The sequence below is a fragment of the Onychostruthus taczanowskii genome, unplaced genomic scaffold, assembly GCF_017590055.1.
Source record: "Onychostruthus taczanowskii isolate IOZ18803 unplaced genomic scaffold, ASM1759005v1 scaffold25, whole genome shotgun sequence".
Classification (NCBI taxonomy): domain Eukaryota; kingdom Metazoa; phylum Chordata; class Aves; order Passeriformes; family Passeridae; genus Onychostruthus; species Onychostruthus taczanowskii.
Window position 1 is genome coordinate 5,961,302 of NW_024499796.1, and position 27,075 is coordinate 5,988,376.

General features: G+C 57.0%; 1 protein-coding gene across 1 annotated transcript; it reads left to right on the forward strand.

Annotated features, from left to right (window-relative positions):
* The first annotated feature begins 1,069 nt into the window (after window positions 1–1,069).
* On the forward strand, window positions 1,070–27,072 carry PRRX2 (paired related homeobox 2). Its single transcript, XM_041406821.1, has 4 exons — window positions 1,070–1,357; window positions 21,045–21,229; window positions 21,420–21,598; window positions 22,164–27,072. Exons 1-4 carry the CDS (start codon window positions 1,114–1,116, stop codon window positions 22,297–22,299), a joined length of 744 nt encoding a protein of 247 aa, XP_041262755.1. The 5' UTR covers window positions 1,070–1,113; the 3' UTR covers window positions 22,300–27,072.
* The last annotated feature ends 3 nt before the right edge of the window (window positions 27,073–27,075 follow it).

The following is a 27,075-nucleotide window of genomic DNA, read 5'->3' on the forward strand; positions in this document are numbered from 1 at the left end:
GGGTTTGCCTCCCTCGGCCGTGCTGGAGCTGGGATGTTTACGAGCTCAGAGCCGGCCGATCTCGCTCGGAGGTTCCGCGTGGAACCCAGCGCAGCCCTGTCCGAATGTCCCCGCAGCGGCGGGGCAGGAGAGCGGCTGGAATCGGGGGGAAGGAAAAATTGTTTAACCTCTTCGATTTGTGCTCATCGCCCCGAGCCCAGCGCTCTCCGGACACCAGCAGGCAGCCCCGGGGTCTGCCCCTCTCCCTCCCTCCCTCCCTCCCCTCCTACTGCCTCCTCCCTGCATATCTGTGTGCATGTATATGTATATATATATATATATAAATATATAGATTTTTAAAGAGGAAAAACTCCTTTTTCCCGGTGGCTGGTTTTCATTAGGGAGGTTTCTTTCTAACCCCAAGGGAAGCAGCCTATGAGTTTTTAACTGTGGTGCAGGACGTAATTATCTCATTAAGGCGAGAGAGCCAGGCTTTTCCCAGGAGAGGTGACCTTGCTGCGGGGTTGATGGGGACCGGAGGAGGGGGGTGCTTGGAGGTGGAGGGGGGCCGTGTCCCCCGCTAACCTGCGGGTCACCTCTCCCCCCAGCCCCTCTCCCAGCCCACCCCATCCCTCCCCACGGAGCGCAGCCACTTACACTTGTTGATAGAAGCACTTAAAGCAGGGCTGGGGGGGTGATGCGGATGGGATAAGGGGGGGAGAGAAGGAGGGGGGGAAGCGGCTCTGCCCCCCTCTCTGCCCCGCTCTCTGCCCCCCTTTCCGCGGCTTGGCTGCCGGCGGGGCTCGGTCCCTGGCAGGGGGGCAGGTCGCAGGGCCGGGGGGGCGATGGGCCGCCCCGCTCGGCTCAGAGCAGGGGCGTTTGTTTGAACAGCTCCAGAGCAAAGAGCAGGGGAAGAAAGTTTGGGCTGGGAGCGTGGTTTTTTCCCCAGACGTCAGCACAAGGCGGAACAGGGGCTGGGGAGGGAGCCGGACTCAGGGCAGCCGTGATTTTTTCCCCCCCTTATTTAAAAAAAAAAAAAATTATAATTATTTTAATTTTTTCTCTTTTGGTGGGGAAGGGGGCCGGGGAGCGGCCCGGCACCTCGGGCTGGGCTGCGGGCTGGGGGTGGGAGCCATGGACTCGGCGCCAGCCTTTGCCATGGACAAGCCGTTCGCCCCCGGCGCCGTGCGCGGCCCGGAGCCGCCCGAAAACGCTCAAAGCCGGAAAAACTTCAGCGTCAGCCACCTCCTCGACCTGGAGGAGGTGGCGGCCGGTATGAACGGGACCCCCGCGGCCGGTCCCCCGCCCGCCGGTGGCGGCAAGGCCATCCCGGAGCCGTCGGGAGGCAGCAGCGGCAGCGAGGCAGCGCCCCAGGACGGTGAGTCCCGCCGGGCGGGATGGGCTCCCGGGGATGGGGCAGCTTTGGGGATGGGGTGTCCCCGCCGTGTCCCCCTGCCCTGCCGCGGAGCGGGCACCCCGGACAAAGGGGGTCGGTGTCCCCCCGCGGCGGGGTGGGGAGAACTGGGGGAGCGGGGGGAGGCGAGCTGCGAGGTGCCGACTCCCCGACGGCTGGGGCAGAGGGACCCCGCACCGTGAGGAAGGGACCCCGCAACGGGACAGGGGGCACAGGGACCCCTCACCGGCCGCCTCCTCGCCGCCACCGGAGGTGTCGGGTCCGGGACGCTCCCGGGAAGTCGGTCCGTGCCGGGGCTGCGCGGCCTGCGGGGTCCCCATGTCCCCCGGGGCTCCCGGTCTCGGTTTCCGGGCGCGGGGAGCGGGGGCGACCCGGCGGGGCCGTGGGGACCGGGACACAGCGGGGCTCGTCCCGGCGGGGCCGTGGGGACCGGGACACAGCGGGGCTCGTCCCGGCGGCCGCAGCTGCGCCTCTCCGGCATCAGTGGGGACAGAGCCGGGGCCGCGAGAGGAGAGCGGGACCGACCCGGGCTCGGCTTCATGGCGCTCGGTCCGGGCCGGAGGCGCGTTTTGAACGGGACAATCCCGCTCGCATCTCTCCCTCCGCGCCGCTCCGCCGGTCCCGCGCATCCCCGCTCCGGTCCTGGGGCGGGGGTGAGGAGGGATCGCCCCGTTCTTGGAGCAAGGCCACAGTGCCGGGGCAGCCGACGGTCCCCGGAGCCCCCCGGAGCCCGGTGTCCCCTCGGGACGCTGAGGTGACAGAGGGAGGCAGAGCCCTGCCATGCCCAGAGCCCGGGCCAGGTGCCCTCCCGGCCTGGTGCCATTCCCCAGAGCTGTCTCCCGGCTGGGCTGTGCTGCCCCAGGTTTGTTTTCTACAGCCCTGGGTGCTGACAGCCCTGCCGAGGTGCACAGCCCGCCCGGGAATCTGTGCTGCTGAAGGGGCTCAGTCCCTTCAGTCCCCCCGGTGCTCTCTCTGCCCCCTCCCGTGGCTCCTGCCCAGCGTGCAGGTCTGAAGCATCTTTCTCCGACCCACAACTCATTCTCTGCACAACCTCTTCCCTTCATGGACAGCCCCACTGAGCCCCCAGCCTGCCTCTGCTCGCGCTGCTGAGGGCTGGGCGCTGCTGTTTGGGATGGTATCTGGTATTTTCAGTGGTGTTTTCCACCCTCCCTCCCTTTCCCTTGGGTTTTGTTTGTAGTTTTGGCAGTGGCTGTGGGGCTGTGGGGAGGGTTTCTCCTGCCTGTGGGTCTGTAGGGGGACAGTATTCCATGTGGGATCAGCACAGCTTTGGGAAACCCAGTCTGCAGGAGTTTCACAGGGCTGTTTGCAAAACAGCAGAGAAACAACAGCCCTGAACCTGCGCTCCTAATGCACCCAGAGAACTCAGCGTGGACCCAGCGTGGTGCAAAAAAACAGAGCAAGGCTGCATGATCACCACAAACCTGTTCTTCACCCTAAAAACCCATTCCCCCCAGGCAGGGGCCCTGGGGTTTGGTCTGCAGATCCCAGCAGTGCTGGCCCTTGTGAGATCTTTCCCATTAGCACCTGTTCTGGCAAGCTTGCATGGATGGAGACACCATCAGCATCTGGAATGCTCTGACTGGCTGACCAGCAGCTGAAGCATTTCTGGTGTTGAAAAATACCTGGGAGTTGAGAGCAGTGGGCAAGAAGAGAACAAGGAAACAGAGACAAGAACCTGTGTGCATGCAAAGCTGGACCTCTGAGACCCTCACCTGCTGCCACTGCCCAAACTGGGATGCAATTGCCTAAATTGAGATGGGAAGACTTGAAACACCAGTCCTGCCTTTGTGAGCATCAGCCTTTTGCTCCAGATCTGCGATGACAGCAAAGGAACTTTTACTGGTAACCTTATCTTTTACTGGCATCCTGAAATAAAACAGCCTCTCAGCATTTTCTCTCATCTTCCTCTTCACCATCCTGGGGATTTTCTGCCAGAGGCAGCTTTGGAGCCCCGCAGCTGGTGGCAGTGTTTTTTTTATGAGCACAAGTGGCCAAGGTGCCCCTGCATCTCTGCAGGATGTGGCTCTGAGCTCCAGGCAGGAGCCCTCGGGGGCTTTGTGCTGCTGGGTTGGAGGAAGAGCAGCCCTGAACCTGCTGTGGAGCTGTGGGACCCTGCAGCAGGCAGGGCTCACCGGGGCTGCGCTGGCAGAGCTGGCACAAGGATCTTTAGGCAGCCCCAAGCTGTGCCAGCAGGCTCCAACCCCAAAAAAACCCCCTCCCCTTCCCCAGGGAAGCTGCAGGGAGAGGTTTCCATTCCCGAGGCTGGCACAGCCAGAGAAGCTCAGGGATTTATTCTCTGCAGAAGGGGATTCAGCCCCTCCTGACCTCACCCCCCCACAGCCCTGCCTGCTGGGGAGGGTGGCTGGAGGCAGCCCCGTGTCCAAGGTCCTTGGCACACCTCCTCTCCAGGAGCCCCTTGCAGGGCTGGCTCATCCCTTTCTGCTGGCACCTGGGAGGCTTTTGAGGACCAAAGCCATGCCCAGCTCCCTCTCCAGCCCCTGCTCAGCCCCTGCCTTGGCCACAGCCCCAAACTGGCCCTGAGTGCACCCATCCTCCTAGGACGGTGAATACAAATATCTGTGTAACACATTGCTCTCATGACACCCAAAAATCAGAAATCCCACAAGCCAGGCAAGAGCAAGGAAAAGTCAACAGGGTGGTGAGTGCTCATTCACACCCTCATCTTCATCTTCATTCTCCCCTGGAGTGGTGCAACAGCCTCCCATGGAAAACCTTCGGCACAACTTCTGAGGTCTTGAAAGCTTGTTCACCTCCTTTCATTAGACTAACAAATAATGTGTAACGCGAAACATCTGTTAACAACAGCCCTTAATGTTCTCAAGATGATAAAGCAGGAGGGTAATTTTAGCCAGCAAGCCTTGACTGATGGCTTTTCAAACAATGAACTTACTTTTGGTGCCGCCTGGGGATGGGAGAGGGAGTCGTGCACTGGCTCCGGCACTGCTTTGGGGCTGAAAACTCAGAAAGAGTCACTTTTGTCACAGCTGAGCTGTGGCCCCTCCAGGGGGATTTTTTGGCATGGGGCAGGCATGCATTGATCATTTATTTGGCTACAGGCACTGGGACCTGGCAGTGGGATGGGGAGGTGTGGTGGCCCCTGGACATCCCATTTTAGAACAGTGCCTGAGCCCCTTCCTCATCCCCTGGGACCCTCTGACCTGTTCTGGGGCTGTGAGGATGCTGAGCAGAGCAGTGGTGAGGAGAAGAGAGGAGAAGCAGCACCCAAAGGGGCAGAGGGCATTAAGATGTTGTTACAACAAATTTGCTTTAATTATGTAAACCAGAGCAGCTGAAAAGGGAGAGGAGAGGCAGGGACAGGGACCTGGTATCAGAGAGGAAAGGGGACTTGGTCCTGGGGTTAAAGTGGTGGCTGATTGCCCCAGGTAGCCCCAAACTCCTCCCAGGGCTTGAGTACCTTCCTTGAGCAGAGCCATCGCAGGTGATGTCCCTGTGGTGTCCCCATCCAGGGACTGTGGTGGCCCTGGCTCACAAGACAAGGTTTGGCTATGCTGCTCTGCCTTCCCAAATGCCACTTGTCCCCATCAGCCAAGGGCACAGCTTGGGGACACCTTGGCCTCTGTGGCTGTGCTGGCAGGAGGCAGCTCTGTAACACCACGGCCAGGATGTGCCTTTGGGGACGTGCCTTTGGGGACATTGTGCACAGAGATGGCTCAGCCACGGTTAAACTCAGTGTCATTAACTCCTGGCTGATCTCCTGTGCCTGGCTCAGTGAGGTTGGGCCATGGGCACAGGGACACAGCTGAGACACCCCTGCCCTGTAACCCCAGACCCACCAGACCTCTCTCTCCAGCACCCATCTGCTTTCCACAGCCCCAAAACTGCTGGGCACCCTCCAGGCTGAGAGGCTTTCCCTGGTTTCTGGATGCCTGACCAGGGACAGGCAGTGTGTAGAGACCCCACACAGCCCCTGTGGAGAGGAGGAAGGCTTTGGGAATTGTCTGATGGATGTGGCTCAGCTCTCCAAGGAGAGGTCCCTGCTGCTCGGGGTGGCACAATGGTGCTTGCCACGGCACGTGGGATGGGGATGGGATACACTGGAGAGGGGCAGTAGGGCTGGGTGCAGGATTTACAGCACCCATCATCCCCCAGTGCTCCCCAAAACAGCCCCAGCTGGGGGCTGGCTGCCCTCCCAGACTGGCAGATCTGCAGGGCCCTTGCTGGGGACAGTCCCTGCTGGCAGAGCTGGGAATGGTGACAGCTGAAACAGAGGGGGAGGTGAATCCTCTCTGTCCTTGTAAGGCCAGCCCAGCCTGGGGGTGGCACCAGGACAGGAGCCGTCCTTGCTCTCAGTGACACATCACCCTGTCCCCAGCCCCTACCTGAGGACATCCCCTGCCTGGGACATCCCTGCCTGGGACATCCCCTGCCTGGAGGGCTCTGAGGGCTGCACCCTCAGGACAGGGGGTTTTTCAGCAGTGCCCTTGGGGCTGCTGAAGCAGGATGGCCCCAGGGGAGGGGACAGTGCTTGTCCAGTGTGTGTGCTGGCAGGTGCCCAGTGCAGCATCCAGCAGCAATTAGTCAGTAAACACCAATCAATCCCTGTGGGAGCTCCCACCCTGGCCACCTCCCAGCCCTCCACATTTGTTTTTGCTTCCTGCGAGGATGGATGGATGGATGGATGGATGGATGGATGGATGGATGGATGATGGATGGATGGATGGATGGATGGATGGATGGATGGATGGATGGAGGGCCTGACAGGTCCCAGCTCCCCCAGAGGTTTCCAGCCACTGACAGGGAGCCCAGCATATCCCAGTCAGGATAAGGGGGCTGTGAGGAGGGATCCATGCTGTACACCCCAGGCTGATGGACAGGGGACAGCCCCAGCCTGCAGTGTTCTGCAGCCAGGCTTCCCCTCCCTAACTGGGACACCCTCACTGTGGTTCTTGTCCTGTGTCTCTGCCACAGGACCACTGTCCTGCACATGGTGCCCTGCCCTGGACAAGAGGAAGTTGATTCCTCAGGTCTCATCTGCCCAGAAACTGCTGTGGGGTGGGAGTGCTGCTTTGCCGTGGCACGAGCAGGATAAAGGGCTGAATGCAGCACCCTGCAGAAGCAGCCAGAGCAGCACAAATCACTGCCAGGCACAGGCAGGGCTGGGGTCACAGCTGGAAGAGACCCCAGGTCTCGTGGAGCTCCTGGCCTGGGGTTCACCCTGGTACCACCTCTCTGTGCTTCCCTGTGCCCCCCAGCCCTGAAGGGTGACACACACTCACCATCCCACTCCTCCCCCAGTGACATCCAGGCACCCTCCTGATCCTCCCGTGGTGACGTGTCTCTGCCACAGGACCACTGTCCTGCACATGGTGCCCTGCCCTGGACAAGAGGAAGGTCTCATCTGCCCAGAAAGTGCTGTGGGGTGGGAGTGCTGCTTTGCCGTGGCACGAGCAGGATAAAGGGCTGAATGCAGCACCCTGCAGAAGCAGCCAGAGCAGCACAAATCACTGCCAGGCACAGGCAGGGCTGGGGTCACAGCTGGAAGAGACCCCAGGTCTCGTGGAGCTCCTGGCCTGGGGTTCACCCTGGTACCACCTCTCTGTGCTTCCCTGTGCCCCCCAGCCCTGAAGGGTGACACACACTCACCATCCCACTCCTCCCCCAGTGACATCCAGGCACCCTCCTGCTCCTCCCGTGGTGACACTGGGTCACCATCCTGCTCTTCCCTGTTCCCTGAGCTGATGTCAGGCTCTTACTGACACCAGGGCTCTGATTTGGGGAAAATTTGCCCTGAGATGAGCTGAACACTCCCACCTGGGCTCCAGGCTCCCTGCCCTGGGGCTCTGGGCTAGAGAGGGGCCCCAGAAAGTTGCCCTGCCCACGCTGAGCCCTCCCCAGGGCACGGGGAAACACATACCAGCACGTTCCTGCAGGGCTCTGCAGGGTCCCCACACGTGCTCACTTCTGTGCTGGGAGAGCTGCTGCCAGAGGGTAAAGAGAAAAAAACCCCAACTCAGGACCTGGGGAGATGGGAACCCTCTGGCTGGGGGAGCCAGAGCTGCAGCAGCCTTGGCTGGGCCAGGAAAATCGCTTTTCTCCCCTTCTCATTGCTGGGATTTTTCTCTGCTCAGCACCCCCAGTGAGCTGGGTTTTGGCAGGCGTTGCTGTGGGGGATGCTCCTTCTGAAACACTTTCCAGCAGGGAGAATCATGGCGTGACAGTGTCCAGAGGGGGCACTGGAGTGGTCCTGCATGTTGTGGGGACACAAGGTTTTGTTCCACTTCCCTGGGAGCCCTGGCAGCACCCACTGATGTGCTTTAGTCCCCAGCAGCAGCTCAGACTCCCCTGGCACAGCCATGCCCAGCCCAGGAGGGTGCTGGGGTGCAGGGACACCTTGCCTGTCCCCCCCTGGGCTGTTGTGTCTCACTCGACCAGGAACAGCTCAGTGCGAGACTATTTCCCCTCTCTTTTGGGCTGTTATTTCAGGGAATGGGGCTGATTCACAGGAAAAATATGAAATTTCGACTCTGTGCAGCCAAGATGGGTGAATTTCAACGAATCAGCATTTTAAGAGAGCCTGGGCGTGTGTCTGTAGCTGGGAGGCTGATGAAATGATTTGGGGCTTTGAGGCTGTGTGTTAGAAACCCTCCTCTGTCCCAGGGAGTGGAGCTGATCACCCCTGCACCCAAGGCTGATTTCCTCCAGCCAGGGGGGAATTCTTTCCCCAGAGCAGTGAAATCACTGAGCTGAAGGGATGAGTTTGAAGCAGGATGGGACAGGGGTGCTTTGGGATTGCCAGAGGCTTGGTGTCCCCACACTGGCATCTCATTCCCTCCCTGCAGCACCAGCAGAAGCTGGAGGGAGTTATCGTTCCAGGATGGAATCCCTGAGCCAGGGAACTGGGTCAGGGCATCCTTTAAAATGCTGGGGCAGTGGGTTATGGCTGGGCTGAGCGAGCATTTAGACCAGGGTTAATGCTGATCAGGTTTTTCCTGCCTGGAAACAGCGACTGGGAACAGAGTGGAAGTGTGGTGGCAGAGGCAGCCACCCCCTGCCTGGTCTTGGTGATGCCCAGAAGGGTCAGGGAGGATGGGAACAGCAAAGTTTTGGGGAGAAAGGCCTGACTTGAGCTTTCAAGGCGGTTTTCCGATGCCTGTTGAGCAGGACTGCCCCAAAACTACCAAACTACTTGTTTTTCACAGCACAACCCTAAATTTCCGAGAACTAACACAAAAAATTTCCTCCCCTCGCCCTTGAGGCATTCCCGATGTTTGCCTTTGCCCGAGGGACGCATGACCGCGGGCGATGTTTTCCAGCCTTCCCACGGCTGACGAAACGCGCTGTCCGTGCTCAGCATCCCTCAGCAGAGCCTCCCTGCCCGGTGCTGCCCCGGGAGAGCCCCGGCACCGGCACCGGCACCGGGACCGGCACCGGGACCAGCTGGGCATCGCTGGCACCGGGGCGCTGTGCCCGCCGCCGGCAGCTCCGCACTCCCGGGCAGCCCCGGCCGGCAGCTCCCGGTCCTCACTCGGGGAATTCGGGATAAATGGGATGCTGATGTTGCAGGAATTGGGGGATTGCTCCAGCTCGTGGGGGAGTGGAACCATCTCGGGGATATCGGGGGACAGGCGGGGTCCCCTTTGCCACCTCGTCCCCCTTGTCCCCTCGTCCCCCTTGTCCCCTCGTCCCCTGCACCGTGCACGGTGCGGCTGCAAGCGGCAGCTTGGAGGGTGTTAACTGAGCAGGAGAGATAATGAGGCTGCGGTGCTGCTCTTTCCTGCGGGTTTGGGGGGCAAACAGCCCCCGGGAGGCTGGGCAGGGCTGGGGGGACAGTTCAGGTCCCGGGGGATGCCGGGCGGGCTGGGAGCCTTCAGCGAGCGGCAGCGCCAGCCGCCGGCCCCCTCCCCTTCCCTCCGCATCCCCCTTTGAGTGCATATAATAAAGCAGCTTTTCAGCTGCGGCTGCAGTGATAGATCAGGAAGAATTGTATGAGTCTATTAAAGTCTGTGTGTCTCTGAATGGAGACTGTGGCTAAGCCAGGCGCCAGGCTCGCGCATTGAACCAGATGTGGAGAGGCGCCATCCTTTCCAGCCACTGAATCCGAGAGGCTGCAGGCTTCACACGCAAGGAAACTGGAGTGCACATGGCAGGGGAGCCGGGGGAGCGGCGGGGAGCACATGGCAGCGGGGCGTGGGGAGGGGGCACAGCCCGCAGCTCCCCGCGGGCGCCGCAGCCCCGCCGGGCAGCGCTGGCACCGGGGCTTCGGCTGCCGGAGCCGGGCTGGGCACGGCCCCCCGAGCTGGGCTGGGCATCGGGGGGAGCTGTGCTGAGCACCCCAAGCTGTTCAGGGCATCGCAGTGTGGGTTTGGAGGGGCTGCTTTGCACCCCAAGGTGGGCAGGGGTTGGCATTGTGCCAGGGCATGCGGGGCATGGCTGGGGTGGGGTGGGGATTGTTCTGCACCCCAAACGTACAGGGCCATGCCAGGTGTGTGTGCTGGGGTTCCACAGCACCCCAAAATGTACAGGGCACTGCCAGGTGTGTGTGCTGGGGTTACACAGCACCCCAAATTGTGCAAGGCACTGCTAGGTTTGTGTGCTGGGGTTACACAGCACCCCAAAATGTAGAGGGCACTGCCAGGTGTGTGTGCTGGGGTTACACAGCCCCCCAAACCGTACAGGGCACTGCCAGGTGTGTGTGTTGGGATTACACAGCACCCCAAAATGTACAGGGCCATGCCAGGTGTGTGTGCTGGGGTTCCACAGCACCCCAAGCTGTCCAGGCCGTTGCAGGGGGTGGCATGTGGCACTGAGCCATTCAGGGGAATCAGGCTGTACCCCAGGTCCTGCAGGCTGTTGTCAAGTGGGGGGGTTGTGTTGCACCCCAGGATGCACACAGGACACTGCCAGGGGTGACTTTGGGGTGGCAGTAGCACTGAGGGTGCAGGGGAGTACTTAGGGGACCCCAGGCACAGAATGGGGTGCAAAGGGCTTGGTCCTGCAGCAGCTGAGGAGGGCACAGGATGGGTCATGGGCAGCTCCTGTCCCCAGACCCACTGTGCTCCAGAGAGAAGACAAAAAGGACAGAAGGAAGGCAGGAAAGACAGACAGATGCCATCCTGCTGGGGACAGCTGTGGCTGGCAGCTCATGGGGCTGGGGAACCCATGGATCCCCTGTCCCCACAAAGGTGTGAAGCAGAGTCTGTGCAGGGGACACAGGTGACATGGGGACGGCCACTACAGGGCTGGGCTGGGCTTGGGCTGGGGCAGCTGCCACGCTCCTTCCTCACCAATTTCACTTTTTCATCTGGGCTGGCCACATGGCTGTAATTTGGGGGTTGTAAATACCTCAGGGGAATTTTTAAATTTAAAAAAAACTGTTTTCGTTTAAATTAAACGACACTCAAGCATTTCTATTAGTATTAGAGGTTTATAAAACTTAAAACAAATGTTGAAACTAAACTACCAGGCAACGTCCACTTCTGGAAGCGCTCTGCATGTTTGACATGACCCAGCTACCCCTTGGGCAGTGAGTTTTAATTCTGTGTGAGAGTGTCAGGGTGCCCAGTGTGGCAGGAGGGTGCTTGGTCTCCCTGGGGACCTGCAGGGGATGAAGGCTTGGAGGGATGAGGGTGAGTTCTCAGCTCTGCTGACCTTTGTAGGAGCAGGACCTGGTGTTCCTGTCTCCATCCTGTCCTCCCAATGGCTGCCCCCAGTGACCTGACTGTGATCCTGTCCCCACTGCCCCTGCCATGCCCGCCGTGCAAGGTTCTGCTGTAACCTGGAAACAGTTAACCAGGCTGGGTTAAAAAAAAAAAAAAAAAAAAAAAAAAAAAAAAAAAAAAAAAAAGATACGAGCCACTTATTAAAATGAATGTTTTACAATAAATTTGGCGAGAGGCCACCGACCTCAAATGAAAAGCAGACTGGAGGACAGGGATGCTGCTGGCAGGGGCTTCAGGGACGTCTGAGCGTGCAGGGCCCACGAGGGACCCCTGGAGCGGGGCTGGGGTGGGCTCCCAGGGGCTGGGATGGGCTCCCAGGGGGCTCACACCCATCCCACACCCCGGCCAGACGTGCTGGTGTCCACAGCTGGTGGTTGTGGAAGGGGCTCTCAGCAGGTGCTGGTGCTCACTGATCAAATGGGTGCTCAGGGATTTGCTGGCCTGGTGTGAAAAACACCCCTTTTGGCCTCACAAAAGAAAAGGGGCTTGGGGCTGTGGGCAGCAGGAGGGGACATGATGGAAATTGTCATCATTCCCCCTTGTCCCTGCCCGCCTCCTTCCCCCCTTGGCAATGACCCCGAAGCAATGGGGTCTCTGCTTTAACCTCGTGGGGCTGGTGTTGGGTTTCAGTGCCAGATGCCACTGGGGCTGGCTTGTTTGGGCTTTTGCCTATTAAATTTCAAAAAACCACTTTTTGGGGGGGCTGGGGAGGAGAGGAAGGCTGGGATTGCCATGCCAGGGGTCCCTGGCTGGGAGCCAGCCCTCCACACAACGTTCCTGCTATGCAGCCCCGGCTGATTTAGTTTTATTTTTCAAACTCTGAGCAAAAGTCCCAGTGAGCTCTCAACACCGTGATGGCCTGAGGCACTCCCCATCCCCTCCCCAGCCCCCAGGAAAACTCACTTTGCAGTCAAATCCAGGATTTTGGTGGTGCTCTGCAAGACAAGCGAGTGCTACTCCTGGGCCAGCGCTTGCACAAGTCTCATTCGTGTTAATTAATTACACATCTGTGCCCTGTTGGGAAGCCAGGTAACCTGTTATATCACATGTGAGCGATGTTGGCACCTCTGTGGCTGCACCTTGGGTGCACCAAATGGTGCCTGAAAGGTCTGCAGGACGGGAAGGGAAGCAGCATCTGCCATGCCCAGCCCTGGTGAAGGGCAGCAGGGTCCAGATCTGTCCCACCATCCCAGTGGCTGTGGGGTCACTGTGGCTGTCCCCTCTGCCCAGAGCCCTGCTGTGGTGCCTGGGGCTGACCCAAATCCCAGCATTTTGGCCACAGGGTCTGTGCTGGCTGTTTCCCTGAGGCTCGTTCACACATCTGTGGGCCACCACCCTGCTGCCACTGGGCTCTTTTAAGGAGCTGGCCAAGTGGGGAGGCTGTACCCCCAAGGGGCAGCGTCCCCAGGAGCACCCCAGGGTGCTGCAGTGCTGGGAGGGGCAGGAGAGCACAAGCACTGCTCTCATCCCACCCCAGGAAGGTCTCCTGGCTGGGAGATGAAAGCAGGCTCTGCAGTGAATGTCTCCTTGCTGGGAAGGCTCCTGGCTGGTGCTGGCTGGGGGAGAGCCAGAGCCTTTTGTTGGTCCCTGGGCCTCCACCGTGGGGGTTGGCAAATCCACAGGAGAACAAAATGAAAATTCCTGCTCCCCCGTTGGTCGGGGATGCTCGGAACTTGGCTTGGATCAGTCAAACCCACCACGCTGTCTTTTCCTGAGGCACTTGGCTGTGCTGGGAGGGCTTTGGCTCCTGCCACCCCCAGCCCTGCAGCCACAATCATCCGCCTGAGGAGCCTTTGGTCTGACAGCCTCACGGAGCATCCCTGAGTGAAGCCAGGAGCACCCGTCTCCAAACCTGTCCTGCCTCCCCCTCTCCCTCTCTGGCATTTGCAGGGGACATCCAGACTGGCACCACTGTGATGATGTTTTTGGAGGCTCTGTGTGACCCCAGCCCCAACCAAGAAAATAGGGACCCCAGAGGGGTGCAAACCCCTTTGAGTTGCACCATGAGCAGGGAAGATGCCAGACCCTGCCAGATCCTCACCTCCCAAAGCCACCGTACCCAGCAAATCCGAGCAGACACTGGACTTTCCAGGAGCCTTTCCTCCTCAGCATGCCATTCCTTGAGGGGCAGTTTGGGTACTCGTCGTGGAGCAGCAGCCCAGCTTTGCCCCAGCTCCGCTCCTCCGCAGCTCCGTCCCCTTGGAGCGCTGACACAATGGAGGCAGCGGTGGCTCTGGAGCCGGGACAGCCCATTGTGTCGGGCTCCTGTGAACCCACAGGATGCTCCTGGCAGCTCCTGAAAGCCCTGAGCCAGCCTGGGGTCACCCCACGCTGGCACAGCCCTGTGAGGGAACATTTCTCTTCCAGAGCACCGAGCCCAAGGGGTGAGCTCGGCGCTTGGGTCCGGGCTGGCTGCCCTGGGCTGGTGCCACCTCCGGGGCACTGCCAGGCAGTCTGAGCCCCACAATGGCCCCACAACGGCCCCACAATGGCCCCACAGTGGCTCTGGCTCCGGCTCCCGAGGTGCAGGAGCCAGGAGGGTGGGGAAGCACAGCCAGAGGCTGGGCCAGTCCATGCTGGGCACTGGCACTGCCAGGCTCTCGGGGCTGTGTCTGGGGCACTCGGGGGTGCTGGCACTGCCAGGCTCTGTGGGCTGCACTGGGGATGGGGCCAGGAGGCTGGAGTGCATCCTGAGCCAGTGAGCCTGGCAGCAGGATGTGTCCCTGTCACCTTCCCCAAAGGTCTGTCCCAGGCAGTTCCCAGCCCAGGTGAAAGGTGGGCGGTGGCACCGTCTATCCCAAATCCCTGGGAGAAAGGACAGGAATTTCTTGTGCTGCTCAGCCTACTCCCCTTACTCCCACCAGAGCTTTGTGGCCAAAGATGTTCCCCAGCCCCTTCCCGAGGCTTGACAGCATCCCACCAACCCTGCCTCCTCCTTCAGGGAATGTGGCTGCAATTAATTCATTAAATGCTTCCGCTGACGCAGGAGCTGGCTGTGCCAAAACACCATTCCTGGGGCCTGGCCTCAGCTGGGTGAGCGCTGTGCTGGGCTGTGCAGGAGCCTCTGGCTGGGGTAGCAGCCTCTGGCATGGTGGGAAGTGCTGGGAATGTTCAGGGACTCCAGAGCACGTCAGAGCCTCAGGGCTTTGCCTGCAGCCCTGTGGGTTTCAGCAGCTTTCAACTTCCAGGGCATCCTCTGTAAATCACAGCACAAGATTGGGCTGGCTGGTTCCTCACCTGGCATCTCCAGCATCTGCTTCCCTTCCTCATTCTTTTCTTTATCTTCCTTCTTCCTCACTGTGACTTCCTGATCTTCTCCCTCCTGTGCACCTGGGTTTTGCAGCACAGCTGCCCTTGCTCCAGAGCCATGGAGAGCCAGCTCTGAACCCACTCACAGCTCTCAGCAGTGACTTTGGTGGCTCATTCTGGGCTGGAACCTTCCCTAAGGGAAGCAGTGTCTCATGACATTGGGATCTTCCTTTTCACAATCTTTCTTTTCCCAGTACCCGTCTAATCATCATGTTCCCATTGCATTTGCTGCACTAATAATGAGCTGAAAAAAGGCTTCAGTGCCACCACTGGGTTACCAGCACGGGCTGGACACATCTCCACGGGGATGCAGGGATGCTGCTGGCCCAGCCTGACCTTCCTGGTTTGTTCTGGCTTTAGCTGGATGTGCTGTGATGGTGCTCAGACACCACACACCATTCAGGGGTGCAAGGGGAAACCTCCCGGGCTCTGGGGGTGCAGGCTGTGCACGGAGCATCCCTGGCGCTGCAGCACTGCTGGGCAGGATCTTCCCAAAAACTGTGAGTCTGTGTGGCTGGGGGTAGCAGGCTGTGGTGCTGGGTGGTTTCTGGCTGGTGCAGAGGCAGCTCTATAACCATAAAACAGGCTGCTGCTGCCTGTCAGTGAGCACAGGCTAAGGCCCCCCCGGGACAGCCTTGGCCTCTTTCTTGGTCCAGGCTTTTGCTGCTCCTTTTTAACAGAGACACTTTTCCCCCAGCAAAACTGGCAGCCTGTAAAAACGTGTCAGCGTTTCAGTTTTTTCACAATTAATGAGGTGAAACATCCTCGGAAACATTTTGCTGTAATGTTTCTCCAGTAGCTGGGACTTGCCCCTCTCTTAAATTTTTCATGTACGCCACTTGAGCCGGGAAAGTTTCCTTCGGACTCAGCACATTTGGACCCCCCCAGCTCCAACCTCTCCCCAGAGCCTTCAGCATTCCCGGGGTCTTTGTGAGGGTGGGGCTGGGCTGGAGGGGGACAGGGAGGGGCAGTGGGTGAGGATGAGGAGGTGGGAGCCTGGGGAGGGGCTGACAGCCCTTGTTCCCCAGGGACACCCTGTCCCCCACATCCGTGGCTGTTCCCAGGGTGGGTTTGGACCTCGCAGCATCATGCCAAGTAAAGCTGGGGCTGGCATCCTGAGGGCAGGGCTTGGTGGCCCCAAAAGCTTCTCCCCTGGGTACTGGGGTGAAGCAGTGCAGAAAATGGGGTGAAACTATGCAGAAAATGGGAGTTTCACCGATGTGGTTTTGCCTCCAGGCTGGCGCTGTGCTGCTCCTGTGCACCCAGGCTGGGCTCAGGGGTGGGTGCAGGAAAGGCACAGTACCTGGGTGACTCAGCTGTGCAGGGGCAGCTTCCTGGCTGCTCCTCAGCCCCCCAGGCTTCCCAAGGTGATTTGAGGAGATTAAAGACCTGTTGTGGTGTAGGCATCTCCCACCATCCCTTCTGCAGCAAACCCTGCCCTTCCTGTGCCCACGAACAGGGACAAGTGCCCAGCTTCTCTTTGGCCCCTGGATCATCCCTCCTGCTCTCCCTCCTCCCTGCAAAGCCCTGGTAAAACCCTCCCAGGCTGTTCCCAACTTCATCCCAAGGCAGGGCAGTGTTGGAAGTGGCTGCTGGAAAGAGGGGTCCCCTACACATGGCACCCCCAAGTCACGCCTTGGCTGGGTGTCTCAGCTGAAGGCTGTGGAACAGAACGGAGCTGGAGTGGGCACACACCACACAGGGGCAATTCCCAAAGCCCAGAGCTTTGCTCCAGCTCGCTGCAGTCCGAGGGGAAACGCTCCCTGGCCATGGCATGATTTAGAGGAGCGAGTTAAACAATTGCACATGAAGCTCTGGCAGACGTCATCGCCGGAGCTCTCCTCGCTCCCCCGAGTGTGGAAGGGATGAAGGGAGTGCACATGTTTACCGAGAGAGACCATGGGAGAAACGAAAGACATTGTTTTTCCAAAGGATTTCTTGGCTGTAAAAGACCTCCACCACCCTGTGGCTTCCCTGATGAAGGCCCAGCGTTAATTTGTTAAATCCACATCAAGTGCCCAGAGAACCCGTTGTTTATTTTTGCTAATTCAGCCGGCCGAGATCAAATTGGGGTTTTATTTGTTAAGGATAAACCTTAATTAATAAAAGCTATTTATTTGGCTAGAGCTGGCCGCAGCCTGAGGGTCAGATATGCCACGATCATTATTTCAAGTAAAACAAACCCAAAATGTCTCTCAACAGTTTGAAAAACGTAGAAACTTAGAGGGCTGAATTTATTTGTCTTAGGAAGAATTTACAGCTAATTCCCTCCAGGCTATTTCAACCCTTAAATTATACCCGAGAAGAAAAAAGGAGGAAAAAAATGCCATTCCAGGCGTAGTAGGGAAGTAAATGGTACAGCAGATTTGACCATTTTGGCTGGGGGGGTGTGAAAAATTTAAAGCTTAAAGGGTCTTTGGCAAACTGCTAGCAAATAAATGAAACGTGTGAAATAATTTAATGACAGAAAACGTTTTGGGGCCGTGGGGGCTGCGGTGCAGTGGAAAATGAAACACGTTGGAGGAGATGCAGCCTGGGCTTTTTGCGTGAGAAGGTTGAACTTGCTGCCTTCTGGCCTGAAAAACGGGGGCATTTGCACCCCAAAGCCAAGTGGTAGAGTTGGAGTCAGTAAACTGTCCCAGGATGGGGTGGTGCTGATGGGGAGTGGGTTTGCAGCATCCCCTGGGGAAGAGTCAGGCTGGCACTGGCTGGAGTGAGCACTGGGGTAGCAGGGTGGTGCTGGGCACACACCACGCTCTGGATGAGTAATTTGCAAATAAACCCCCCAAACTGGGTGTCCAGAGGGGAGGCTGAGCGTGGCTGGCAGTACAGCCCATCCCCAAAAGGCTTCCCCAGGGAGGATCCCTGCCTTGTTTCTGGGGCCAGGCAGGTGAGCTGCTGGGGTTGTGGGTGCTGCTGGATCTGGATCACAGCTGAGGCCATTTACTGTGCACTAATGGAGCTCCTGAGTCAAACCCAAAGCCTTGGTGGAAGTCGAGTGAAAATTGCCTCTTTAGAGTGCTCAACAGCAGCTGTGGGAGGCTGGGGGCCCTGCCAGTGTAAGGGCAAGCCCAGCACAAAGGCTGAGACCCACCGAGTCCTTCCTGTGGAAAACTGATGGAAGCACAGAGGGAAAAGGCAGCAGTGGAGAAGGGGGCTTGGTTGGTGCCCAGCTGAACCAGCACAGCTCTGACCTGGGGGTAGTGTTGCTTTTGCTCCCAAGTTCTCCCTGTGGCACAGTCCAGGCTTGCCAGCGCTGGTGCTCCCACAGGGAGAAGGGTTTGGGGGTGACTCCCAGCACCCCATGGCATCTGTAGGGCACGGAGCTGTCCCCAGGCTCTCTGCAGCTTTTGAGCAGCACTGCCCGAGGCAGGACAGCCCAGAGAGGAGGCTGGAGGTTACCCAGGCCACATCCAGCACCCCAAAACTCATCCACATCATGGGTGAAAAGTCTCCTGTCTTTCCTAACAGTCTGGGGCAATTTAAGGCTTTTTTGTGATGCGCACTGGGCCCATCCTGCTCTGTGCAAAGCCCCTGAGCCTCCCTCTCCCCATCCTCCCCCGCATGTCATCTTTCGTTACTCAGTAATGTTATCCCCCCTGTTTTCCCCCTTTCCCTGCATTTCTTTTCCTTTCAGCGGAAATTGTAATCAGTGGAAGATAAATACAGGGAAGGTGGCTGGGGGGAAGGCTCAGGAGCCCCTCTGACCTCAGGGCTGGCCAACCAAACTGGTCCCTTCAGCCCAAATGAACCCCCAAATTATACCTGACAAAGGCAAGGGTTTGGCTTTCTCCATAGCCTCCCCAAGCACTGCTCTGGGACAGAACAATGATGGTGGGGAGCTGGTTTTAACTTTGTGCAATTACAAACTCTTATTCCTGGGAGCCCATCGGGCTGGGGAACTGGTTTCCAATTCCTCCATCAAGGTGTCAGCAGGTCTGGTTAAAGTCCTGCTGTTGGCAGTGAGAGCACAGGGTGTCTTCAGGGGACCCAACTCATCCCCCTTCCCATTCCTTCTCTGATGCCACAGAGGACTTAGCCATGCTCATTTTTGGGAAGCTGATTTGGGGTTATTAAAGCATCTCTGATAGAGGAGATCCAGCCTGCCTGTGCACTGTAAACCTGTCAGACACTCACCACCAGCAATTAGGGTGGCATCTGTCTGGTCCCACAAGCCTGCAGTGCCTGAGCTAATGAGGAAAAGCTGTTGGTGCATTACCAGGGCTCATCCCTAGGCAGAGCAGAGGATCCAGGCAGGCACTCCGTGTGTGGAGCTGCCTCCCTGCCACAGAGAGATGCCCTGGAAAAGGTGTGCAAGGTCCCTCCTTTAAAAGCAGCAATAGGGGCTGAACAAAATGCCCCAGAGCTGGCATGGCCCAGGGTTTGCAGGTCTCCAAAATCCCGGGAACTGCTGCTGCTCAGACAAATCCTGATCCAACTCCAGTCTTAAACCTCGACCCCAGCCCCCTATGGGAAGCACTCAGCAGCACTTGTCTCCTGTGGCTGTTTAGCTCTTCCTTCTGTGGGTTTGAAGAGATAAAGACCAGCCAGAAATGTGGCCAGATCCTACAGAACTAGATTGAGAGTTTATTTCAAAAAACTTTCCTCCTCCTCCTTTCTCTCAGCCAAATTAGAGTGGGCAAGGGAGATCGTGACTATGGAAAAGTCCTGTAGCCAGGTTTAAATTGAGGATGAAGCCAGAGGGGGTTTATAAATTTTATTTATACATTTCCCAGGGTTCTGTTGAAACCATTGCCATTTTGGTGAGGGGCAGTGGGTGCCCTTGTGACTAGACTTTTTGAACCAAACCCTGATCTACCACTTCCCCAGAAGCCCTGTGGCATGGTCATAAACCCACAAGGAAACCTCTCACCCTGTTACATCCTGTAGCTCTTTCCCAGCCTGATGGTTCCCATTTCAGTCCCAAGCTCCCAGAAAACTCAGGGACAACCATGGCTGGACTTCATGTATTTTAATCCAGCAGCTCGTTAGCTCGCTGAAGGAAAACAGGACCAAAAAAGGAGTTCAACTAAAAGGGGCAACTGGAAAGCAGAGACTGGCAGAACATTTGAAGCTGCAGGAGGAAGTGCTGGAGGGAATTCTGAGAATTTTATTTGTGAGCCTTTAGACACGATTGGTGGCAAAGGGCAGCCCGTGGCTTCCTGGCTGGGGAAAGGGTCTCAATCCCACACATATTTCAGGCACTGTCCATTATGTCTTCACCCAACCAAGAAGGCCATGTCCAAAATACAAGATCAAAGATTGCTGATGGTCAAACAAGGCCAAGTTGCACCTACAGCACAATTACAGACCCAGAGAAATGCCAGTGGCTGCAGAGAGGCCTTGGGAGAAGGGTGTAGTTGGGCACATAGGGATCCTAGGGACTAGGATCCTGTGTGCCCAATGAAAAACTTATTGTTGGATGTTTCATGGCTTGAATTATTCAGAGTTAAGGTGCAAGAAGGTTTTTCTGGCCTTAAAGATCGTGGAAGTTTCCTCCTGCTCAACAGCTTGATGGTGTCTTGAAACAGCAGAGTTAATACCCTTTCCAGTAGATTTTGTTTGTTGCTCAAGCATTATCTGAAAATGCTAGACTTATTAAATAAGCATCACGATTAATATTATTAGCAAGTATTTAATTTGTGAGAATACTCCAGGGGTGGTGAGTTCTGCCACCCTGGCCACTGCACTGATATAGAGCAGAAAGCCCCAACATACCCCTGCCATGAATCAGAATGTCATAAAATTATTAACATTTCAAATAATTCCAGAACGCTTTCCCACCAGTAGGTACAGATTGGATCCAGATGCTTTATTAACAGAAAGAACCATTAAGCAGTACCTCCACAAGGGAGAACGACAGCGAGTCGTGCTCCCCACGAAGCCTTTGCAGGCAGCTGACTGACTGGGTGTCTCGGAAAAAGGCTTCACAAAATTGCCCAAACCTTATGATATTAGTGACAAAGAGGAGATTAATCTCAGCCTGGCTGACAGCCCAAGATCAATACTGAGAAACCAGACTACACCCTCAGCTTCATGTTTCCATGAGCCAGCAAAGCCAGAAATAAACACTGCGGAGGCTGAGCCCTGCGAGACGCGGTGCCGCTCGTTCTGAGCTCTGAAGAGCAGGGTTGGAAGAGCAGATGCTTGGCTGCAGTCCTGTGTCACCTTGGGGACATGCCACAGCTGGGGCCTCAGGGGGTGCTGGAGGTGGGAGCTGAGACTCACATCTTGGGGGTGTTTTGGTGCTGAATTTTCATCACCATTCCTGAAAGCCTGACTTAAAGTCTCAGCGAGAGCTGAGCTCCAGTTTGGATCGAGTGCGGCCCCAGCATACTGAGACAGGTATTCAAAATCAGTTCAGCATGCTTTCAGCCAGATGTGAAACCGCCACAGGCTTTGGTGAATTTTGGGGTTAACCCTAAGCTCCAGCAGGTCCCAAAACAGGTTTTGATTCTCATGGGCATCACAGGGTCGCACGTACCCCCACAGAGCCCCAGGTGCCTGGAGGGAGCACGGCTGGCACAGAGCAGGACATGCAGACCCCCAGGGGGGCTTGGCTGGGTCGTGGGGTCTCACACGGGTCTGGCTCTCATGTGGCTTCTGTTCCTTCCCCACAGGAGAGAGCCTGAGCCCCAGCTGCGGGGCAGCCAAGAGGAAGAAGAAGCAGAGGAGGAACCGCACCACCTTCAACAGCAGCCAGCTGCAGGCTCTGGAGAGGGTCTTTGAGAGGACACACTACCCCGACGCCTTTGTGCGGGAGGAGCTGGCCAGAAGGGTCAACCTCAGCGAGGCCAGAGTCCAGGTGAGCACAGGTTTGTGTGGGACAAAACAACACCTCTGCCTTGCCCAGGCAGCAGCAGGGACTGTCCCCTCCCTTGTTTCATCCTGCGCATCACCATGACCCACAGGACAGAGGCCTGGGACATCCCTGTGCGCACTGGGTCCCTGCTGACCACCTTTCCACCTTTCTCCCCACCTTTCCCCCGTCACAGGTGTGGTTCCAGAACCGGAGGGCCAAGTTCCGCCGTAACGAGAGGGCGATGCTGGCCAACAGATCGGCGTCGCTGCTCAAATCCTACAGCCAAGAAGCAGCCATTGAGCAGCCCATGGCTCCACGACCCACTGCACTGACCCCTGAGTATCTCTCGTGGACCAGCACCTCCCCGTACAGGTAGGTGGAGGCTCTGGAGGAGCTGGGGAAGAGGTGGCCACGGGGCAGGGCTGCCTAGAGACCGCTCCACTGCTGCAGGAATGCAGCCCTGTGCCCCTGCTGGGGATTTGGGGAGTTTTATGAGGCCGAAAGGAGCTCGCCTGACTTGGCTTTGGGAACCATTGCAACTCTGTCTGAGCATCTGCTGTCCAACACTGAGCAGGCTTCCCTGTCTCCTTGCATTTCGGGGCTGGAGCAGGCACCCTGGTCCTCGCAAGGGATTTGCTTGGCCTCGTGCTGACCCTTCCCACATCTCGGCACAGGAGATGGCATGGGTCCCTTCTGGTTCCCAGCTGTTCATGTTCAGCCATCACATCCAAAAGCACAAAGCAGGGCTTCCTGGTGCATAGTTTGAGGGGTTCCCACATCCATCCAAGCCCATAAAAATGCTGAAGTCTTGGCTGTTCTTGTGAGAGATCTCCAACAGGGAACAGCCAGCCTGGCCTGGGAAGCCAGCAGGACCACAAAGGGCGTGGGGTCTTCTCCGTGGGCCATTGCCTCATTGCTCCCTGCTCCCTCCCCGCAGCACTGTGCCCTCCTACAGCTCCAGCGGGACCGCAACGCCCACCCAAGGGGTGAACATGGCCAACAGCATCGCCAGCCTGCGCCTCAAAGCCAAAGAGTTCAGCCTCCATCAGAACCAGGTGCCGACGGTGAACTGAGCAGGGCAAACCCTATCCCATGGCCTCCTCCGGGATACAGCGTGGAGCTCCAGGACAAATCCACTGCCTGCCCAACACACATGCCACTCATCCAATGTCTCAGCATCTTCTCTCCTCTTCCCTTCCCTTCTGAAGGTAGAGTCAGTCCCAGGCCGAAGTGGCACATAATTATAGCCACATATGGAGCGAACTTGGTGAGAAACTTGCTTTTCCGCACACCCTTATAATAACGGCTATATATACACACATACCCCCCACGCGCTCTTTGAGGACAAACAGACTTGCCAAGGGAACAAGAATTTGCTTCCAAACATGGAAGGATCTTGGACTATTGGATTTGACCAATTTGGGTATCTTGCCCAGAGAGCCAAAGAGTTATTGGGTCTTCTCCTCCCGCAGGGACAGTGTGGGAGGGTCACGGGCCCCCCTTTCCACCAGGCTGTGACTTGTGGCGCTCAACTGTGTGTGCCAAAGCTGATCCATGTGTTCGTTTCTTTGTGCGACCCCAGCCACAGTGTGGGGTTTGGGACTTCCCAAAGTTTGGGACTTTGGGAAGCCGATGGCTCACCCATGCCATGGCCAGTCTCGGCCAGCCCTCTGCACTGTGCTTCCTGCATTTAGGAGCTGCCTATACTGATGGCATCGGGCTTTGTCCCTTGCCAGAGGGGCAAGCAGAGCTGCAGCACCTCAACAGACCCTCCCGGAGCCTGTGAGCTCCCCCGTGAGCTGGGGATGCGTCGCCAATCCCCAGGCAGGCACCGCTGCCCTGCCTCGGTGGATTTGCCAGCGATTCTGCAGAGCCCCAGGTCATTGAGCAGGCCCAGGGAATGAGAAAATTGGAAAAAGCTGTTGGGTTTCAGCTGAGTAGGCGGCTCCCAGCGCTTCGTGCCAACGAAGGCTTCGCCTTCCGGAGGCACAGCCTCCCCGTCGGCAGCTCCGCAGATGTGCTCGGGGGTCTGGGGCCGGCAGCTCCATGGGGGGAGGCTTTTTTGGTTTTGCAGAAAGGAAATGGTTTCCCCCTCATCCCACCCTGCTGCGCAGCCTAACGAGGTTCCAAGGTGGGAGGTGCAGGGGATGGACACGGGGTGGGCAGCCTGGTCCTAATCCATGGGACTGAGCTGTGGAGAGACGCAGCCTCCACCTTCCCCTGCCCGTTCCACAGCCAGAGTGCTGAGGTGTGGTGTTCCTGTGGTCAAAGCCCACTGGAAACCAGATCACCCTTTCCTCACCCACTGGAAAGAGCCACCAGCCAAGCATGGGGACACCACCAGCTCAGAGGGGTGGCCTGGACAGAGAAGACACAGCCCTACTTCCCTGGAAGGGGTTGGTTTGGGGGCTGCAGCAATAGATCTGAGGACAAATAGAGCAATTGCTGAGGTGCCTGCTCCAGGTAAACATCCTCTGGTTGGTGACACCGAGGCTGAAAGTGCCACAGCTACAAAGTGCCCACCTGAGTCCCCAGAGCTCCCTGGGACATCCTCTCCCATTCCCACTGGGGCTGTCACTGCATCTGCATGTGGGACCCAGTGGCTGTGACACCAGGGCCATCAGCTGCACCCCTGGCAATGCCAGCATGAGGGGACTCAGCCAGCACCCAGAGTTGGAGACCTGATGGGATATCCATCTCCTCTTCCTGGGCATTAACCAGCCCATCCATCCTGCCTCCAGCCTTCTCTGCTCTACAGTGCAGCCCCCAGCTGGGAACAGCTACGTTCTCCCCCTCAAACCTGGCAGGCAGGGAGAGGGCACAGCCTGAGTGACACTGCACCTCCTCCAGGGAGCAGTGTCACCCCACATACCCACCCTCTGCCCCCATCTGTATTTCCAGGCTTGGTATCCCTCCCATCTGTCATGCCAGCTCCCCACACTGCACAGAGACCTGCCAGGCCAGGGGGAAGAGGGATCCACTGTGGATCAAGTCATCCACGCTGAGAAACACCACTTGGGGCAGGAGGAGGGGGCCAGGGGGTCCTATTCCCATGGAAAGCACAGGGCTCTTTTTTCGGTTATACAAGATGAAACCACAGGGATATAAATGTCACTGCCTCTTTGAGAACATTAATGAAAATAAACCCATTTAATAGTTTGCAGATGCTGTTTCTGTAAACCTAAAAAAAGCAGGGAATAAATATTTCTTCACTAAATATCTATATGTATATATATATTTGAAAACATTTGCTCCTAATCTTAGGGCCCCTCCTTTGCTGTGCTTTTGGCAGCTTATCACAGCTTGTCAGTCAATGCTGAACTCACCAAGAAGAGATACAAATTGCACCCATGGAGGGGTAGCAGGACTGAGGGATTATTGTAATCTAAGCTCTCTCTCGCCCTTTCTATTTGTACATTTCAATTACTTGTAACAAGATCCATGGTGGATTTTTTTTTTCTTCTGCATGTCTGTGTTTTGGAAATTTTTGTAAGGTTTTTGTAAAAACAACTCTTGTGAAATAATGGAGGAATAAATATTTTACTGAGTAGAGACGTGTCAGTGCATGTGATAGGGACCTGAGTCTTCCCTCACCAGCCACTGTGGTTTCCCCACCTGCCCTGGACAAGCAGCCTGGGCAGAAATTGAATTAAGAGGCAGCAAGGAGGGTCAGATTCTGTACAGAAATCGAGCTGAAAGAACCCAAAGAGTGGAAATAAACCATCAGAATGCAGAGCACTTTCCAGGGAGTGAAGGCCCACAGGTGCAGAGCAGGCACTGAGCACCCAAAACAAGAGGAATCAATGGTCAGGCAAAGGTGATACCAAGTAGTTGAGGCAGCAAAGTTAAAAAGCAAAGTTAAACAGGGCTCCAGAAGCTCACAGTGCTGAGCTATCCAGCAGCAGATTTAATGCAATGTGGAGAGGTGTCAAGATGTGCCCAGGGGAAACTGTCCCCAGCACATGCTCAGACTGAGGCAGCGAGTCAAGTGGCAGGAATTGCTAGGAACGGATCAGAGAGCAAGGCAGAAAGTGTCCTCACTGCACAAATAAAGCTTGAAATCCATTGTGCCAAGATATTGTGGAGATCAATGCTATGGTGCATTCAGAGAGGGTGAGAAAGTTAATGGTGGGTGGGTGTGGGTGCAACACAAGGGATTGAGCAGGGATTGGCAGGTATTCAGCTGCCTGTGCAGAAATCTGCTGCCCTGCCGACTTCCAGGAGAGCTGGGAGGAGAAGGGACACCTGGGTTTCCCATGTTTCTTTTACTTGCCTTCACCTGCTGACTTGCAGCAGCCTCCTGTCAGGCCAGCTCACATGGTGTCACTTACAGGATGGCTCTGTCACCTCCTCCTCCCCCCCAGGCCATCCTTAATCCCCCACACAGCCAGGGGACCACCACGCTATCCCATGGACCCAGAGAGGCTCAGCTCCATGGGAGCCCAGGATCAGCTCCCTCCCAGCAGCAGACTTTGTCCCTCCCATCACCAGTGGCTGCTGGGACATGTGGATCCAAGGTTGAGGAAGGAAGGACCCCTAAACAATGCATTCCAGCTGTCCCTGCAGGGGAACAAGGCTCATCCCACACCATCCCTGCAGCACCCAGCAGGAGCAATTCCCCATACTGGACATCACCCCAGGCCCACCATGGTCCCACACACTTGACCATCCCTGCCAAACTCCTCTGCTGCTAATTATTTATTCATTCAGTAAGTGGCTTGTAGATTATTAAGGCAAATTGTCCAACCTCCTGCACAAAGAATATCACCCAAGCAGCATCCTCGTGTCCTCAGCACGTGGCCAGTGCAGAGCATCCCTTTGGAAAGCATCCAGCCCTGAGTCAAGAGACCCTTGGAAGTGATGAACTTACAGATCCCAGGGCAGATTCCTCCAGTGACTCATCACTGTTGGCTGCTGGAAATATGTCACTTATTTCCTGCCTGAACTGTCCCAACTTCAGTTCATCTTCCACTAGAGCAGAAGGTCTCAACCCATGGTCAGTCAGCTCCCAGGAGCTGGTGGACATCTGAGGGATCTCAAACCAGGGGACAGACAAGTGTGGAGAGCTGCAGCTCACCTGGCAGGGTCTGCACTCCACGGGGGAGGGAGATACTGGGGGCATTTTTCCTCGCTGGAAGGGCACATCCATCACCAGTACTAATTTCAGCAGGACAGCTGGTCTCCATCCATGCACTACGACTTTGGGAGTGTGGGAAGATTGCAAAGACATTTGCAAACTGTTTCCTTCCTCAAAGCAGTTGGTTTTCAACCAGGTGAATCCAAAAGGGCGGGTCTCAGGTGATGGGAGGATCTTTCTGGACCCCCTTCCTTGTTTCTGACCCCACAGCCTGACACTTATGTGTGACTTGCTGACTGATGAAAAGTTGAAGTTTGCCCCTAGAATATTTTAATGAGAACAGTTTTGTGTTGTCATCAGCATAGGCTGCTACAGCAGCAAGACAAAACAGAGCTCACATTTTCCAGCTCACGGGGACACCCGCCTGGTTATCCCGGTCCAGAATGAATTACAGACAAATCGTGGTGACAGTATCCTCCTTTTCCTTTATCCTTGTGCTGCTGAGCCCTTCTCCCTCTGGTGGCAACGGGAAGATCTGAAGACCCTCTGAATCCTGCTGGCAGCATGCACAAACTGCAGGAACACGTTCCTATGACAGCACCGTGTCACCTCCCAGCAGCAGAGCTCCTCCTGCCCTTTGGAGCAGTGCTCCTGTCCTGGGGGTCGTGATGCTCACCCCAAACTCCACATTCCATATGGAAGGAGCATCTCCTCCCTGCAGCAGATATTTTGCTCGCTGCTGCTTCTTTCCAACCCCACAGGGAAGCAACCT